The sequence below is a fragment of the Triticum urartu genome, chromosome 1 (assembly GCF_003073215.2).
Source record: "Triticum urartu cultivar G1812 chromosome 1, Tu2.1, whole genome shotgun sequence".
Classification (NCBI taxonomy): Eukaryota; Viridiplantae; Streptophyta; class Magnoliopsida; order Poales; family Poaceae; genus Triticum; species Triticum urartu.
The window spans coordinates 582,648,810-582,666,135 of record NC_053022.1 but is presented as its reverse complement, the minus strand read 5'-3'; the positions used below and the strand labels follow the sequence as shown (position 1 = coordinate 582,666,135).

Below are 17,326 nucleotides of genomic sequence, written 5' to 3'. Positions count from 1 at the left end.
ATTCCTTGAGCTTGATCGTGAAGATTTTCTGAAGCCTTTCTTCTTGGTGAATTTTTGAAACTTCTTCACTAGCATTGCAAGTTCTCTTCCAATGTCTTCAGGATCATCAGAACTGCAGTCAGATTCTTCTTCAGATGAGGAGACAACTTTTGCCTTCAAAGCACGAGTTCGCCCATAGTTTGGACCGTAGATATCTCTTTTCTCAGAAAGCTGAAACTCATGTGTGTTGAGCCTCTCAAGTATGTCAGACGGATCGAGTATCTTGAAATCAGGACGTTCTTGAATCATCAGGGCCAGGATGTCAAACGAACTATCAAGTGATCTCAGCAGCGTCTTGACGATTTCATGTTTGGTGATCTCAGTGGCGCCGAGGGCTTGAAGCTCATTTGTGATGTCAGTGAGCCGGTCAAATGTGTGCTGGACATTCTCATTGTCATTTCGCTTGAAGCGGTTGAAGAGATTGCGAAGGACACTGATTCTTTGATCTCTTTGGGTTGAGATGCCTTCATTAACTTTGGAGAGCCAGTCCCAGACCAGTTTGGATGTCTTCAAAGCACTCACACGGCCATACTGTCCTTTGGTCAGATGACCACAGATGATATTCTTAGCAGTAGAGTCCAGTTGAACGAATTTCTTGACATCAGCAGCAGTGACACCTTCTCCAGCCTTGGGAACGCCGTTCTCGACGACATACCATAGGTCGACATCAATGGCTTCAAGATGCATGCGCATCTTATTCTTCCAGTAGGGATATTCAGTTCCATCGAAGACGGGGCAAGCAGCGGAGACTTTGATTATCCCTGCAGTCGACATAGCTAAAACTCCAGGTGGTTAAACCGAATCACACAGAACAAGGGAGCACCTTACTCTGATACCAATTGAAAGTGCGTTATATCGACTAGAGGGGGGGTGAATAGGCGATTTTTATGCAAGTCTTCAAAACGTGAGAGTTATGAAGACAAACAGTGAAGATTATGCCTATCACTATGCAGCGGAAGTTAGATTACACTAGGCCAGCCATGGTCATGTATTCAATAGAGTGAAAGCGCAATGACAAACAGCTTCAGTGTAATAAGGATCAGGTAGGAAGAAGTTATGAAGCCAAACAGATCATACATTCATGTTGTGAAGACAAAAGATAAAGCAAGCATGCAATGGCTTCACAATGAATAACTGTAAGTAAAAGGAAGTGAAGATGAAACCAGTGACACGTTGAAGACAATGATTTGTTGGACCAGTTCCAGTTGCTGTGACAACTGTACGTCTGGTTGGAGCGGCTAGGTATTTAAACCAAAGGACACACAGTCCCGGACACCCAGTCAAGGACACTTAGTCCAAGACACCCAGTCCTCACCGTTTTCTCCTTGAGCTAAGGTCACACAGACCTCGCGCAATCACTCAGGTAAGTCTTCAAGGTAGACTCCCAAACCTTCACAGACTTCGTTTACTGGCAATCCACAATTTCTCTTGGATGCTCAGAACGCGATGCCTAACCGTCTGGAGGATGCACAGTCCTCAAGTGTAATAAGTCTTCATATCACACAGACAAGAAGACTTAAGTGATGCCCAATTTACTCTGGCTCTGGGTGGTTAGGGCTTTTCTCCTCACTAGGAATTTTTCTCTCAAAGGCTTCGAGGTGGGTTGCTCTCAAACGACAAAAGCCGTGCACTGAAATCTGAGCAGCCAACCGTTTAAGGTTGTGGGGGGTGGACTATTTATAGCCACTTGGCAACCCGACCTGATATGTCCGAAATGACCCTGGGTCACTAAGGAACTGACACGTGTACCAACGGTCGAATTTTGAACTCACACGGCAACTTTACTTGGGCTACAAGTAAAGCTGACTTATCTGACTCTGGACAAGATTTTCTCTCAAAGTCTTCGTTTGAAGACATAGGATTTGAATTAGGCATCACTTCAGTCATTCTGACTGGTTCTCTTGGACCCCACTTAACAGTATGGTGATTCCTATGACACAACATAAATGAAATAAAACTACGAAGGTTCTAAGTCTTCGAGTTCCATAAGCTTCATAGGGAGTCTTCTCATGTCATTGTCTTCAATATGAATATCTTCATAAACCACCATTGTCTTCAATGTCTTCGTACATTTTTAGGGGTCATCTCTGGTAATAAAACCGAATCAATGAGGGACTTCTACCTGTGTTTTCCTGCAATTCTCACAAACACGTTAGTCCCTCAACTAGGTTTGTCATCAATACTCCAAAACCAACTAGGGGTGGCACTAGATGCACTTACAGTTGTGACAACGCGGTTGATGTAGTCGTACGTCTTCACGATCCGACCGATCCAAGCACCGTTACTCCGGCACCTCCGAGTTCTTGGCACACGTTCAACTCGATGACGATCCCCGGGCTCCGATCCAGCAAAGCGTCGGGGAGGAGTTCCGTCAGCACGACGGCGTGGTGACGATCTTGATGTTCTACCGTCGCAGGGCTTCGCCTAAGCACCGCTACAATATGACCGAGGTGGAATATGGTGGAGGGGGCACCGCACACGGCTAAGGAACGATCACGAAGATCAACTTGTGTGTCTAGAGGTGCCCCCCTGCCCCCGTATATAAAGGAGCAAGGGGGAGGGGGCGGCCGGCCTAGGAGGGGGCGCGCCAAGGGGAGTCCTACTCCCACCGGGAGTAGGACTCCTTCCTTCCTTGTTGGAGTAGGAGAAGGGGAAAGAGGGGGAGAGGAAGAAGGAAAAGGGGGCTGCGCCCCTTGTCCAATTCGGACCAGGGGGGGCGCAGGCCTCCTTCCTTTTGGCCTCTCTCCTCTATTCCCGTATGGCCCAATAAGGCCCATATACTCCCCGGCGAATTCCAGTAACTCTCCGGTACTCCGAAAAATACCCGAATCACTCGGAACCTTTCCAATGTCCGAATATAGTCGTCCAATATATCGATCTTTACATCTCGACCATTTCGAGACTCCTCGTCATGTCCCCGATCTCATCCGGGACTCCGAACTCCTTCGGTACATCAAAACTCATAAACTCATAATATAACTGTCATCGAAACCTTAAGCGTGCGGACCCTACGGTTCGAGAACAATGTAGACATGACCGAGAAACGTCTCCGGTCAATAACCAATAGCGGGACCTAGACGCCCATATTGGCTCCTACATATTCTACGAAGATCTTTATCGGTCAGACCGCATAACAACATACGTTGTTCCCTTTGTCATCGGTATGTTACTTGCCCGAGATTCGATCGTCGGTATCTTAATACCTAGTTCAATCTCGTTACCGGCAAGTCTCTTTACTCGTTCCGTAATACATCATCTCACAACTAACTCATTAGTCGCAATGCTTGCAAGGCTTATGTGATGTGCATTACCGAGAGGGCCCAGAGATACCTCTCCGACAATCGGAGTGACAAATCCTAATCTCAAAATACGCCAACCCAACATGTACCTTTGGAGACACCTATAGAGCTCCTTTATAATCACCCAGTTACATTGTGACGTTTGGTAGCACACAAAGTGTTCCTTCGGCAAACGGGAGTTGCATAATCTCATAGTCATAGGAACATGTATAAGTCATGAAGAAAGCAATAGCAACATACTAAACGATCGGGTGCTAAGCTAATGGAATGGGTCATGTCAATCCCATCATTCTCCTAATGATGTGATCCCGTTAATCAAATAACAACTCTTTTGTTTATGGTTAGGAAACATAACCATCTTCGATTAACGAGCTAGTCAAGTAGAGGCATACTAGTGACACTCTGTTTGTCTATGTATTCACACATGTATTATGTTTCCGGTTAATACAATTCTAGCATGAATAATAAACATTTAGCATGATATAAGGAAATAAATAATAACTTTATTATTGCCTCTAGGGCATATTTCCTTCAGTCTCCCACTTTCACTAGAGTCAATAATCTAGATCACATCGCCATGTGATTTAACATTAATAGTTCACATCTTTATGTGATTGGTTCACATCTCCATGTGACTAACACCCAAAGGGTTTACTAGATTCAATAATCTAGTTCACATCGCTATGTGATTAAGACCCAAAAAGTGATCATGTTTTGCTTGTGAGAGAAGTTTAGTCAATGGGTCTGCCACATTCAGATCCGTATGTATTTTGCAAATTTCTATGTCAACAATGCTCTGCACAGAGCTACTCTAGCTAATTGCTCCCACTTTCAATATGTATCCAGATTGAGACTTAGAGTCATCTGGATTAGTGTCAAAACTTGCATCGACGTAACCCTTTACGACGAACCTTTTTGTCACCTCCATAATCGAGAAACATATCCTTATTCCACTAAGGATAATTTTGACCGCTGTCCAGTGATCTACTCCTAGATCACTATTGTACTACCTTGCCAAAATCAGTGTAGGGTATACAATAGATCTGGTACATAGCATGGCATACTTTATAGAACCTATGGCTGAGGCATAGGGAATGACTTTCATTCTCTTTCTATCTTCTGTCGTGGTCGGGTTTTGAGTCTTGCTCAATTTCACACCTTGTAACACAGACAAGAACTCTTTCTTTGACTGTTCTATTTTGAACTACTTCAAAATCTTGTCAAGGTATGTACTCATTGAAAAAAAACTTATCAAGCGTCTTGATCTATCTCTATAGATCTTGATGTTCAATATGTCAGCAGCTTCACCGAGGTCTTTCTTTGGAAAATTCCTTTCAAACACTCCTTTATGCTTTGCAGAATAATTCTACATTATTTCCGATCAACAATATGTCATTCACATATACTTATCAGAAATGTTGTAGTGCTCCCACTCACTTTCTTGTAAATACAGGCTTCATCGCAAGTCTGTATAAAACTATATGCTTTGATCAACTTATCAAAGCGTATATTCCAACTCCGAGATGCTTGCACCAGTCCATAGATGGATCGCTGGAGCTTGCATATTTTGTTTACTGGGGGCTGAATAAAACAACTCGATATACTACTAAATCGATGTACAGGTGGTTGGAGAAACCCCTTAGTGGGTGTAATTTCAAATGGATTTGGGAGGCAAAACTTCCTCTCAAAATCCAAATTTTCCTATGGCAGATATTCCAGAATGCCATTCTTACCAGGCAGGTGATGAGATCTCGCCGTTGGCCTGGTAATCCGACTTGTTCCTTCTGTCGGGAGATAGAAACAGCACAACATCTCTTCTTTGGTTGCTCGGTTGCCAAAATAGTATGGAGAGCGATTGGGGTGACGCTGGGTACTGATCTATGCCCAAAGAACCTTTGGCAATTTTATTATTGGTGCCATTCTTTCCTCCCTGGTTATGACAACTTTTATACTGTTGGCCTTGGGGCTGTTACTTGGGCAATTTGGTTAGCCCGAAACAGAGCCACTTTTGAGAAGAAATTAATTAAATCTCCTTTTGAAATCGTGTTCTCGGTCTGCTCTCTTCTTCTTTATTGGGCAGGTCTACAGAAGGAAGGCGAGATGATGAAGCTTTGTGCCGGAGCAGACATGGTTCGCACTGGGACCATGGCGCTGATGAGGATATGTGATGCTACTACAAGAATTGGTGATTGCTGAAGCTAGATGCTACTACAAGAATTGATGACTGCTGAAGATAGATGCTGCTTTGCTCTAGGAATATGGCATGATTAGCTGCTTATTTTGAGTCGTTTTCTCTTGGTGGTCTTATGGAGGCTGGTTATTTTTCACTTGGCCTGATACTCTGACTGCGATCAGTCTGTAATAGGGCTAGACTATTTTGGTGCTGCTAGGTTTTCGCCCCATAGCATTCGTTTCGATGATGGGCGGATGCAGTGGGTTTCCTAGAAGTGCGTTGAACTCGCTTTCCCCTTACCCCTCTCGTTTCTCCTGATACTATGTAAGACTGATGTATTTCCGTCCTCTATAATGGGGGGGGGGGTTAGCCCGGTTCAAAAAAAAAGGACACATCCTCCATCCAAACTAAAAATGGGAAGAAGATGAAAGAGATGTGTTGCTAGTTGAGGTTTTGTTGGCTTGGGAAAGGGAGATTATTTATTTTTATACTAGAAGGGAAAAAAAGGGAAAAGGAGGGGGGGACTCCACCACCCCGACCCGCCATCTTTGCCGTGGGGCACCCCGGGTTCCCCAGTATTTCGTCCCCGAGCCCCGGCGCTTGTCCGTCTCGTGGTCAGGTCAGGTCAGGTGCTCGCTCGCTCCTCCGTCCCCGGAAGAAATCCCCAATCCCTCCTCACTCCGATCCACTCGATCGAGCCCTAGCCCCGCGCCCCCGACCCCGACCCAATTCCGGCCGCCCCGATCCGATCCTCTCCCTCCCCTCCCCCTCCCGTCCACCGCATGCGAGGCTCCGGCCGGCGGTAGCCTCGGCTCGCGCGGACGGACAGGCAGGGCGGCGGCCATGGAGCCGCGCATCGGCAACAAGTTCCGCGTCGGCCGCAAGCTGGGGAGCGGCTCCTTCGGGGAGATCTACCTCGGTCCGTCCCCCTCCCCTCCGGCCGCCAGATCCCCCTTTCCTCCCAAAGCCATCGCCTTTTTCTCTTCCTCTTTTTTTTTTAACAAATTCCGTCTCCGTCTCTCTGTGCAGGCACCAACGTGCAGACCAACGAGGAGGTCGCGATCAAGCTCGTGAGTTCCTCCGTCCCTCTCTCTCCACGACGCTCATCAATTTTCTCCGCCCCCCGTGGTGTGGTTTCGGGGGATCTAGGTCGAATTGGATGCTAGATTTGACGAATTGCCATGCCATGATTTTCTTAGCGTCGGATTAATAAGGCCGTGGAAACCCGTGGATTACGCCGCTTGTTAATTCCTGTAGCTGATGCTCATGGAATGGTGATGCATGGAAGGATTTGGGGTGCTAACTGAATTATGTGCTTTGGCTGGCTGTGTGCAATGCAGTTTGCTCTACCTGTCTTGTCTAGTTACATGCTTTAGCTGCTGCTGCCGAAATACAAACCTTAATTAAAGAGATGGAATACACCACTGCCCCTCTGTTTGCTTTTCCTAGGCTAGGATTCATTTGCTCAGTCTCTTACCGCAAGCTTGTAATTACATGTTTTGTCTACCAAAATATGAGATTCTTCAAGAGATGGAATGGAACACACAAATGTTTCGCACCAGTATAGTTGCTTCTGTTTCACTTCTCTGTAGGCTAGCCTTAATTTGCTTTGATCTCATAACCATAATAAGTTTCTAATTTCATTACAAGTGTTCTGCCTGATTCATTTACCTGAGGTGATGCTCTTTGATTCGTCTTGTTTCTGCGTGGTTTTGCTCAGGAAAATGTCAAGACAAAGCATCCGCAGCTGCTGTATGAGTCAAAGCTGTACAGAATACTTCAAGGAGGAAGTAATATATATTTTCCTGCTTCCTTGGTCTTACTTGGTCCAGTCTCTTTTCTCTTGTTTATTTATTCATGGAGGGATCAACTGACTCTCCCTACTGTTCTGCAGCTGGAATCCCAAACGTCAAGTGGTTTGGTGTGGAGGGTGATTACAATGTTTTGGTGATGGACTTGCTGGGCCCAAGCCTCGAGGATCTCTTCAGTTTTTGCAACAGGAAGCTGTCTCTAAAAACTGTTTTGATGCTTGCTGATCAAATGGTATGCAACACCTCAGATTCCCTTGGCATCATTACTTTGGTCTCTTTCGTTTCATCATGTGGGATTTGGATTACTTCCTTTTTTTCAGATCAACCGTGTTGAATTCGTCCATTCCAAGTCTTTCTTGCATAGAGATATCAAGCCGGACAATTTTCTCATGGGTCTTGGGAAAAGGGCAAATCAGGTCAACGCTACATTCCACTGGCATGCCTTTATTGATGGATGTATTATTGGTGTTCTTATCTGCAACTTTCATCTATCTGTAGGTTTATTGTATAGATTTTGGGCTTGCAAAGAAGTATAGGGATACATCGACACACCAGCACATTCCATATAGGTAAATGTTATATCCCATTGGTGATCTACTTGAAGAGATTTGGATGCATTCTACAGTATATTGTCAAAGTTACGGCTATTCTTTTGATGTTGCCACACATAACTTCTTTACATTCATGGCATAAGCATTTTATGTTCATGCCTGAGTTTTGCACTGATTATATAATTTAAATCAGTGGACAACACAGTATCTGTGGCAAAACTTATGACCGTTCTCTATTTAATCACAGAGAGAACAAGAACTTGACAGGAACAGCAAGATATGCGAGTGTAAACACTCATCTTGGAATTGGTAAGTTTCCTTGACTGTTGGCTGTGTACTCCTTTATTCTGTAACTGTACTTAGACTCCCGAGGCATCTAGTGTTATTTGTTCCTTGTAAAATTCTCTTACCTTTCATGCATTAATCTGTTCAGATATCCTAATTTATTTTTCTGCTTCACCGTAGAACAAAGCAGGAGGGATGACATGGAATCTCTTGGATATGTGCTGATGTACTTCTTAAGAGGAAGGTTGTTGACAATAACCACACGTGATTTTCTGGCAGCCTAATTATCTGCACTGACACATGCTGTTGTTGCTGTCAGTCTTCCATGGCAGGGTCTGAAAGCTGGGAACAAGAAACAGAAGTATGAGAAAATCAGCGAAAGGAAAATTGCCACTTCAACTGAGGTAGCGTGTGTTCTTCTCTATATCCTGCGTTCACCACCATTGAGGCATTATTTTCTTAATTGTATTCTCTTGACTGTAGGCCCTCTGTCGTGGATATCCTACTGAATTTGCATCTTATTTCCATTACTGCCGCTCACTGCGCTTTGAAGATACGCCAGATTATCAGTATCTCAAGAGATTGTTCAGAGACCTTTTTATTCGAGAGGGTGAGTTTTCTTTTTTGCATGTTTTGAACTTATAATCATTCATTTAATTTAGTGATTGATGATTCATTGATGTTTACACACCAAAATGCTGCAAATTGCTCTCCTTTTAAACTCTTGACAGAGCAATGTTTGGTACTTGCAGGGTTTCAATTTGATTATGTTTTTGATTGGACGATTCTCAAGTATCAACAGTCACAAATGACCAGTGCTCCACCGCGCGCCATGGTCAGTACATTGCTGTTCCTCCTTTCCTTAATGCTGCGCACATGACGATTCATGTCTTACCGTTTGCTGCTTTCCTTTTATGTTAGGCCGCGGCAGCAGGACAAAGCTCTGGGATGGCTCCCATGGCAAATAGACAGTCAGGTACAGTATATTATCCATCTCATGATGGATTCTAGAGTATCTTATCAGTTATTTATATGCAAGGCAATAAGTTAGTATCTGTAGTAGATGTAAGTCTGTGTAGTGTGTATTCTTCAAATAAGATGGTATTTCCCTGGAAAATAGATTTTTGAAATGTGCATGTGGTACAACCAGGTTGAGATTACAAAATGTTCGTACTAGTAGGGAGTTAGAAATCAGGCTCATTACCTGTTGCTTTGTTCTGTTGAGTTGGTTAATTGTATGTATATCCGGGAACCGTTTAAATGATAATCACATAAGCGTGTGGGAAATACAGATGTATGATAATGAACCCATTGAGACCAGTCGCAGTTTGGTCTTTGCCTCGCGCCTTTATGTGTTTAACAACCGTGCGCTGAATGGATGCAGCCACTGAAGAAGGGAGGAGGAGCGGGTGGTCAGATATGGATGGCATGCGGCGCCAGGTTCCACCTCCAGCTATAAATGCAGGCAGCCTGGCCAAACAGAAGTCGCCAATCAGACATGACCAATCCACCTCAAAAGATGCTATGGTAAGTTGTCAAGAGTTGCTACGTATTTCATCCCATCTGTCTCTTGTTGCTAGGGAAATATGCAGACCACTGAAGTGGTCTTGTGTACATACATACATAAAACTGGCCTGTAACACCTGACCCTTAAATGACGTGTAGTTCTCCAGTTCGACTTTGCTGGGACGGTCAAGCGGATCCTCAAGGCGACCTGCTGTCTCTAGCAGCCGGGAGCCGAGCACGGACGCGGAGCAGACGCGCAGCCGCACGACTGACGCGAGCCCAGGGGCGTTCCAGCGGTCGTCCGCCCCGCGGTGGAGCCCGCAGGTTGGCGACTCGTCGGACACGAGGGGCCGGTCGTCCTCGGGCAGGCACCAGTCGTCGAGCGCCAAGAACTACGAGTCCACGGTGCGGGGCATCCAGGGCCTCAACTTCGACGGCGACGACACCAGGAACCACTACTAGGCCCCGAGACGGAGGAGGCCGGGCAAATAAGAGGTGTGGTCTGGCGGGGATGTCTCAGCCAGGCAGCGGCTACCACGGGCGGGCGTGCCGTGGTCTTCTTTATAACGAATGAATGGATGGAAATGGAATGAACGAATGGTGTTTGATGACGGCGGTGGGTTGCTTGGCCGTTTTAATTTGTACAGTTTGTTTCTCCCCTTTGTTGTGGTCGCTTGCGGCGTTAATTTTAGTCCCTTGATGAAGATGGATGATGTTGTATTTCGGAGAGATGTATGCAGGCCGGCGTGGCGTAACGCCGCTCGTTTCGAATCCCTTGGTTTTTAAATTAAAATGGCCGAATGCCTGCGAATATATAATACATGTTTTAAAGTTGGTGAGACTGAGAGCTGCTGCTGTTGATTCTGTTGCCAAAGCTGAGATGATTGACTGCTAGCAGATTTGCATTTCATTCTAGTTTGTCGAGGCTTGAGAATTGCTGCTGCTTATTTATGCTTTTGGCAGGGCTGAAGTGGTGTGCTATTCCTTGTAAAAATGAAGTAACAAATCCAGCTCCTTATTTTTTTTGTTGAATGAATGGAGATATATGCATCTCTTGGAGCTGTTCATGCCAATTGAGAGATCTGTTTTTTTTTCTGAGGGAATGTGAATGGTGATCTTTTTCAAAATATGTTTTTGGAGATTTCTGTATGCCGCTGAATTTACAATTGAGTTTTTGGTTGAGGTCTGGAACCACTTTGACTGTCTGCTTGTATCAGCACCAAACTTCATCAATCTCAAGACCAGCCACAAGGAAAAAGGATAAAAGAACTTTCTTGGAGGTGCTCGTAGAGGCAGAGTATGCATGTGTGCGTTCATAGGGTACTGTAATGTGTTTGTCAAAAAACAAAATACTCCAATGTAGTTTTCCCAAACCAAATTTTGAACTTTGTTGAAAATCTTGAGACCAAATTAACTTTGCTACACCATCAACCTGGCTATTTTTTTTGAAGAACAAACTTGGCACCTTTTTATCATCTACTGTATTTTTAAGTTTTTTTTAGACAATACTGTATTTTTGTAGTACTGAGCACTTGTTTTATCATCAATTTTTTGGCAAATCGGAGTAGAACATTTTTGTATCATCCACTTTTTTTTAGGGCAAAACTAAGCTTTATTGATGATAATCCACATGGAGTGGGATAGCACATGTTTTTTAAAATGGTATCCGTTCAAGTCCGTGGGCCTCGTGGCCTGGCCCTCGCCCAACTGCCAGCCCGGTCCGGCCCTCGCCCAACTGCCAGCCCGGTCCGGCCCTCGCCCAACTGCCAGCCCGGTCCGGCCCTCGCCCAACTGCCAGCCCGGTCCGGCCCTCGCCCAACCGCCAGCCCGGCCCGGCCCGGCCCAGGGAAAGAAGGACGCCACGAAATTAACCACAGCCTGAGAAAACACAAGGGGAAAAAAATCTACTCTTTCTTCTTCTCCAATCTCTCTCTCTCTCTCTCCAGTCTCCCTCACCGGCTCCGATCACCCGGCGGGTGGGCTCGCGGCGGGGCGCACCCCATCCCCTCCCCCCCATGGCCTGGCGGCTCGCCCTCTCCAAGGTACTCCCTCCCTCCCTCCGCGAACAAGATTCCTCTTCCGTCCCCTTCCGTCCGCCGCCGGCGCCGCCGCAGGCGATCCCGCCCGTGTCGGTAACTTGGATCGGCCGTGCGTGCCGCGGTTTCAGGGCGCCCGCCGCGCCGTCGTCCGCGGGGCTAGCTAGGGTTTATTAGGGCGCCGCGAGTCTGACTCTGGAATATTCAACCCCCCCGCAATACATAGATACTACGGAGGGAGTAGATCTTACCGCGCCGGCCTACTTCTCCTCCGCCGTCCAGTGCCTAGCCTAGCCGCCGTAGCCGGTGGCTGTCGAATCACGCCAGTGCAACGGCAACTATGCAGACTAGTAGTAGTAGGTTAGGTTAATTATTCGTCGCATGGAGAAAATAAGGCTGAAATCTGTAGCAGATGGATGGTGCTTAGAATTTCTATCTCGGACCGCCGAATGCCAGGCGGTGGTGTCTCGCCCTTTATTCAGAAATCAGATGTTGCATATCCAAGGCAGTGGCTACCCCCTTTTCAGGGATATTTGTTTGTTTGTTTGTTTGTACCGCTGTCGATTGCTCTGTTTGGCATGCCGTGCTTCTTGTGTTTTCACTGATTCAAGGCTATGAATGAAGATGCTGGAGATTTCACTGTTAGAGAAAGGCTAAAAACCACTCCCTCTGTTCATGAATATAAGATGTTTTTTTTTTAACTTTTTTCTGAATCGGATGCATATAGGCCACGTTTTACACTGTTGTTTCACTCATTTCAGTCTGTATGTAGTCCGTATTGAAATATCCAAAACATCTTATATTTATGAACGGAGGGAGTAGTATTCACAATTTCACATGAACCTGCTCTTTTATTCAATTGTTGGAGCTATTGGCCTCTTTGGACTCATGCTGCTTTTAGTCATGCAATAGAGCTTGGTATGTTTTAATCTCCACTTGAGCTTCCATGAGTCACCTGATATGTGATAACCTTGTGTAATATCTTGGCTTTTTAAATATATTTTAGTTAAGTCATTTCAGATCTTTCTTTATGCCTGTCGCTATTGAGATAGCTCAGCTCAGCTCAAACGTTGGTTGCAGTATGTTTGAACTTCTGTTTGTGTCGCAGGCTGGAAGGCGGTCGTCGAGTGTGGTCTACAATGAGCTAGTGAGTACAAGTGCTTTCAGGACACCTGCAAATGGCACCGGTATGGCCTCCCTCCCTCCCTCTCTTCCAAGGACATACTCTTATGTGGAAACAAGCTCCTGGTTTCATTATGCCGAGCATTTCTTTCTATTAGTGTGGCATAAAGAGTTTCCCTTTGTGTAAAAAAACGCATCTTACTGTACTCCAGGTCTCATGCTTCAGTTGTTGCTCATGAAAGAAATCCTGCTGTTTGCAAACTGAGGTTGGGTGTTCTAATTAATGCAGGCGGAGTTCTCAAGGCGCTGCAAGAGAGGTACCGATCAAGCTACGTCGGTAGCTTCGCGCGCAGGCTACGAGACTTTGACACGCCAAGTGATGCCTCCCTTCTTAAAGAGATCTACAGAAGTAACCCAGAAAGGGTCGTGCAGATCTTTGAGAGCCAGCCTTCCTTACATAACAACTCTTCGGCTCTCTCCCAGTATGTGAAGGCTCTTGTCGCTCTTGACAGGCTGGATGAAAGCCCGCTGCTTAAGACATTGCAGAGAGGTAGTGGTCTCTACTGCTTCACTTAAACTGATTGATTTTTTGTGCTGTTTGTTCAAGTGCGTCCTTCATTCAACGTACTGAACATGATACTGTCTGTTTACGCCATACCCGCACCTTTAACTAGTGGGTTTCTTTTATGATATACACATGCCCTTATTTTTAACTTTCTGCTCTCATATTTTGATGTTAACACTCAACATGATCTAAACACGCAGGAATTGTCAATTCAGCAAGGGAGGAAGAAGGGTTTAGTGGCATCCCAGCATTTCAAAGTGTTGGCCGTACGACGAAAGATGGGGCTCTTGGTACTGCTGGTGCACCAATTCACATGGTTGCATCAGAGACTGGCCAATTCAAGGAGCAGCTTTGGCGTACCTTCCGAAGCATTGCACTCACTTTCCTAGTAATCTCCGGCATCGGGGCTCTGATTGAAGATAGAGGAATTAGTAAAGGTTTGTCATTTTGATGACTTTATATACATCTCCTGATCCTTATTCAGTTCCAGCAGTAGTCCCTATTCACTTTGAATTATATATGCAGGCCTTGGATTGCATGAAGAGGTTCAGCCAAGCTTGGATTCGAGCACAAAATTCAGTGATGTCAAGGGGGTTGATGAAGCTAAAGCTGAACTCGAGGAAATAGTTCACTACCTACGAGATCCCAAGGTGAAGTTTTATCACTCTGCTGTTTCCATCCACCAGTGAATTAGGAAGATATTAACAGCTGGGTAATGATACTGTAAACAAATATGTCTACACTCTTCCCCAACGAGGCTGCTATCATAAACAATTAAACATGCTGTGCTGTACTGAAATTTAAAGACAGATACAATTTAGTTAATACCAAATCAACTGGTCTGCTACATGATAAATTGATACTTAATCATGTCATGCCTCCCTTTCCCTCTATTTGTTGTGATTTTTAGCCCGCAGAAGAACTGCATTTCCCATCTAATATTTTCATCCTGGTCTTCTAGAGATACTCGATAAATGATAAAAGTCTTACATAGAATGAAATATACGCTGCAGCTTACATGGAAAGAAAGGCTCTTCTGCCTTTCTTTTGAAAAGTTTGCGCCACTTTACTTTGTACTCTTACATTATGGGACGGAGGGAGTAGCTTTTAAGTCTTACATAGAATAAATGTCTTCAGTGTAGCTTAAACCAAGTTTGGTGCTGAGCTTTTCTTGCATGAGTACAAAGTAAAGTGTAGAATAAATGTCTTACATAGAGTAGTCTTTGCGCCACTTTATTTCAAAGTGTCAAAAAACGTCTTACATTATGGGACGGAGGGAGTAGCTTTTAAGTCTTACATAGAATGAAATATACTATTGCTTTTGTCATGACATTGTGCCTTTTTATACTGTGTCCTTGGTGCTGAGCTGTTAAACCAAGTTTTGCTTAAAGATGTGTAGAGTGTTTCATGTGATGTGCCCTTGTTCTTTTATAAGTATTCACCATCACCTTTCATGCTTTGCAGCGTTTCACACGCCTTGGTGGCAAGCTTCCAAAAGGTGTTCTACTTGTCGGCCCACCCGGGACAGGGAAAACCATGTTGGCAAGGGCTATCGCTGGGGAAGCTGGCGTTCCTTTCTTCTCCTGCAGCGGCAGTGAGTTTGAGGAGATGTTTGTGGGTGTCGGGGCAAGAAGAGTGAGGGATCTATTCAGTGCAGCAAAGAAACGATCTCCATGTATAATTTTCATTGATGAAATTGATGCAATTGGTGGGAGCAGAAACCCAAAAGATCAACAGTATATGAAGATGACCTTGAACCAGTTACTTGTTGAGCTGGATGGCTTTAAGCAGAATGATGGGATCATTGTAATTGCAGCAACAAACTTCCCCCAGTCACTAGATAAAGCCCTTGTTAGGCCTGGGCGTTTTGACCGTCATATCGTGGTTCCTAACCCAGATGTTGAGGGCCGACGGCAGATCCTGGAGACTCATATGTCAAAGGTAAAGAATCCTTCCTTATCCCATGCATTTCTCTTGTAATGCTTGATTGGTTTTCTCCACATAATTTAAGGCAGCTGACTCCACCTTTTCTCCCTGAACTGAACTGCAGGTGTTAAAAGCAGACGATGTGGATTTGATGACCATTGCCAGGGGAACGCCTGGATTCTCAGGTGCAGACCTTGCAAACCTGGTGAACGTGGCTGCTCTCAAGGCTGCCATGGATGGAGCGAAATCTGTTTCAATGACCGACCTCGAGTTTGCCAAGGACAGGATCATGATGGGCAGCGAGCGCAAATCAGCAGTGATATCCGACGAAAGCAGGAAGATGACTGCATACCATGAGGGAGGGCATGCGCTGGTCGCGATACACACGGCCGGTGCCCACCCCGTCCACAAGGCCACCATTGTTCCGAGGGGAATGGCTCTGGGCATGGTCACGCAGCTGCCAGAGAAGGACCAGACCAGCGTGTCTAGGAAGCAGATGCTGGCAAGGCTGGACGTCTGCATGGGAGGGCGGGTGGCCGAGGAGCTTATATTTGGGGAGAGCGAGGTAACGTCGGGCGCGTCATCCGACCTAAGCCAAGCGACCCGGCTGGCCAAGGCCATGGTGACCAAGTATGGCATGAGCAAGCGCGTGGGCCTTGTGGCCTACAACTATGACGACGATGGGAAGACCATGAGCACGCAGACGCGGGGTCTGGTGGAGCAGGAGGTGAAGGAGCTGCTGGAGACGGCCTACAACAATGCCAAGACGATCCTCACGACCCACAACAAGGAGCTGCACGCGCTCGCCAACGCCCTCATCGAGCGCGAGACCCTCACTGGCGCCCAGATCAAGAACCTTCTGTCGCAGGTAAACAGCAGCAGTGACACTCAGCAGCCCCAGGCTGCTGAGGTTCCACAGCAAACACCCGCTGCCCCAGCCTCACCCCAGTCTCCAGCAGCAGCGGCTGCGGCCGCCGCAGCAGCTGCAGCACAGCAAGCAGCGGCTCAAGCCAAAGGAGTCGCAGGCATCGGGTCCTAGCCTCGCCGGGCAACAAGAGAACATCAACCCAGCAAAGTGCCATTAATTAGCATGCTGTTTTTTTATGGACAACAGGGCAAATTCTTAGCTGCCGCTGAAGAGAGCATCTGTACTCTGTAGTAATTTAGCTAGTCGGGAGTACAATTTATATGTGTTCTTGGCTGTTGGTATGATGCAGCCTGAAGAAGAAGAAGATCCATTCATGGCAGGGGATCCGCTGAGTCATGTCAAGGAGATTTTGTACTCTGCATTAATTAGACGTCTTATCATTTGATCGTCGTGACGTATCATATGTCGCAATCTTGGATAAGTTATAACGCGCCGGTTATACTCCAGTTTAGACGGCCTGCCTTGTTGTTGCTGTGGCAACTTTTTTCGATGTTAAAAGCTCACCAGGAATGACATGGCATTGTAAGATCATCGCCTGGTACTCTGTTGTTTCCTTTCTATATATCTGCACGGAGATTGATTCTTGATGCAATTGCATCAGGTTATTTGGTGTTGTTGATGTTTTTACCTTTGACAAGGTCGGCAATGCGATGTGTAGATCACCTTGTGTGATCACACCAGTGGTAGCTAGTGTGCAACAACATTTTGTCTCCAAAATTTGTGGAAGTATGAACGAATGGAAAACTGGCATTCGAAAGCCTCGCCGGTGGGCTCATTGTAGGGTTTGGATCTGTTGAATTTTGGAAGGCCCCACTATGTGAAGTATCCTGAGACCTATATAGAGAGGTAAAAAAAAAGAGCATATCTGGCACCCACATAGATAACACAATCATAGTAACTAATTTAATGTAAAAGCAAAAATATGCTTCCATGGTAGAATCTGGAATAGCCATGTTAACAACTTAACAACAGTACTGCACAGACTGATCGAACCTTGCGAACAACAAATTTTCTTTTAGTTGCTGATTGATTTTGAGATAGCTACCCGCTTATTTCAAGAGGTACCTTGCTAACAACTGTTTGGC

The 17,326-nt window shown here is 45.7% G+C and overlaps 2 protein-coding genes across 3 annotated transcripts; both read left to right on the top strand.

Annotated features, from left to right (window-relative positions):
- Nucleotides 1-6,080: 6,080 nt before the first annotated feature.
- LOC125532473 (casein kinase 1-like protein 2) lies at nucleotides 6,081-10,511 on the top strand. Of its 2 annotated transcripts, none has more exons than XM_048696527.1 (14): nucleotides 6,081-6,430; nucleotides 6,541-6,581; nucleotides 7,232-7,301; nucleotides 7,406-7,554; nucleotides 7,643-7,738; nucleotides 7,821-7,891; nucleotides 8,121-8,182; nucleotides 8,339-8,402; nucleotides 8,478-8,562; nucleotides 8,642-8,768; nucleotides 8,911-8,993; nucleotides 9,080-9,134; nucleotides 9,543-9,685; nucleotides 9,832-10,511. In XM_048696527.1, exons 1-14 carry the CDS (start codon nucleotides 6,355-6,357, stop codon nucleotides 9,883-9,885), a joined length of 1,176 nt encoding a protein of 391 aa, XP_048552484.1. In that variant the 5' UTR covers nucleotides 6,081-6,354; the 3' UTR covers nucleotides 9,886-10,511. The 2 variants fall into 2 exon arrangements, with proteins under 2 accessions (XP_048552484.1, XP_048552483.1); XM_048696526.1 differs by having other exon boundaries at nucleotides 6,084-6,430; nucleotides 9,824-10,511.
- Nucleotides 10,512-11,548: 1,037 nt separating this feature from the next.
- On the top strand, nucleotides 11,549-16,846 carry LOC125532472 (ATP-dependent zinc metalloprotease FTSH 5, mitochondrial-like). The gene is made up of 7 exons (XM_048696525.1): nucleotides 11,549-11,706; nucleotides 12,809-12,887; nucleotides 13,112-13,372; nucleotides 13,588-13,824; nucleotides 13,913-14,037; nucleotides 14,852-15,328; nucleotides 15,438-16,846. Exons 1-7 carry the CDS (start codon nucleotides 11,680-11,682, stop codon nucleotides 16,350-16,352), a joined length of 2,121 nt encoding a protein of 706 aa, XP_048552482.1. The 5' UTR covers nucleotides 11,549-11,679; the 3' UTR covers nucleotides 16,353-16,846.
- The last annotated feature ends 480 nt before the right edge of the window (nucleotides 16,847-17,326 follow it).

Coding starts and splice junctions, on each gene's coding strand:
- LOC125532473 (XM_048696526.1), top strand. CDS start 6,355: ATGGAGCCGCGCATCGGCAACAAGTTCCGCGTCGGCCGCAAGCTGGGG. Junction 6,582..7,231: donor AGGAGGTCGCGATCAAGCTC/GTGAGTTCCTCC, acceptor GGTTTTGCTCAG/GAAAATGTCAAGACAAAGCA. Junction 8,403..8,477: donor ATGTACTTCTTAAGAGGAAG/GTTGTTGACAAT, acceptor TGTTGCTGTCAG/TCTTCCATGGCAGGGTCTGA.
- LOC125532472 (XM_048696525.1), top strand. CDS start 11,680: ATGGCCTGGCGGCTCGCCCTCTCCAAG. Junction 11,707..12,808: donor GGCGGCTCGCCCTCTCCAAG/GTACTCCCTCCC, acceptor TTTGTGTCGCAG/GCTGGAAGGCGGTCGTCGAG. Junction 13,825..13,912: donor AGATAGAGGAATTAGTAAAG/GTTTGTCATTTT, acceptor TTATATATGCAG/GCCTTGGATTGCATGAAGAG.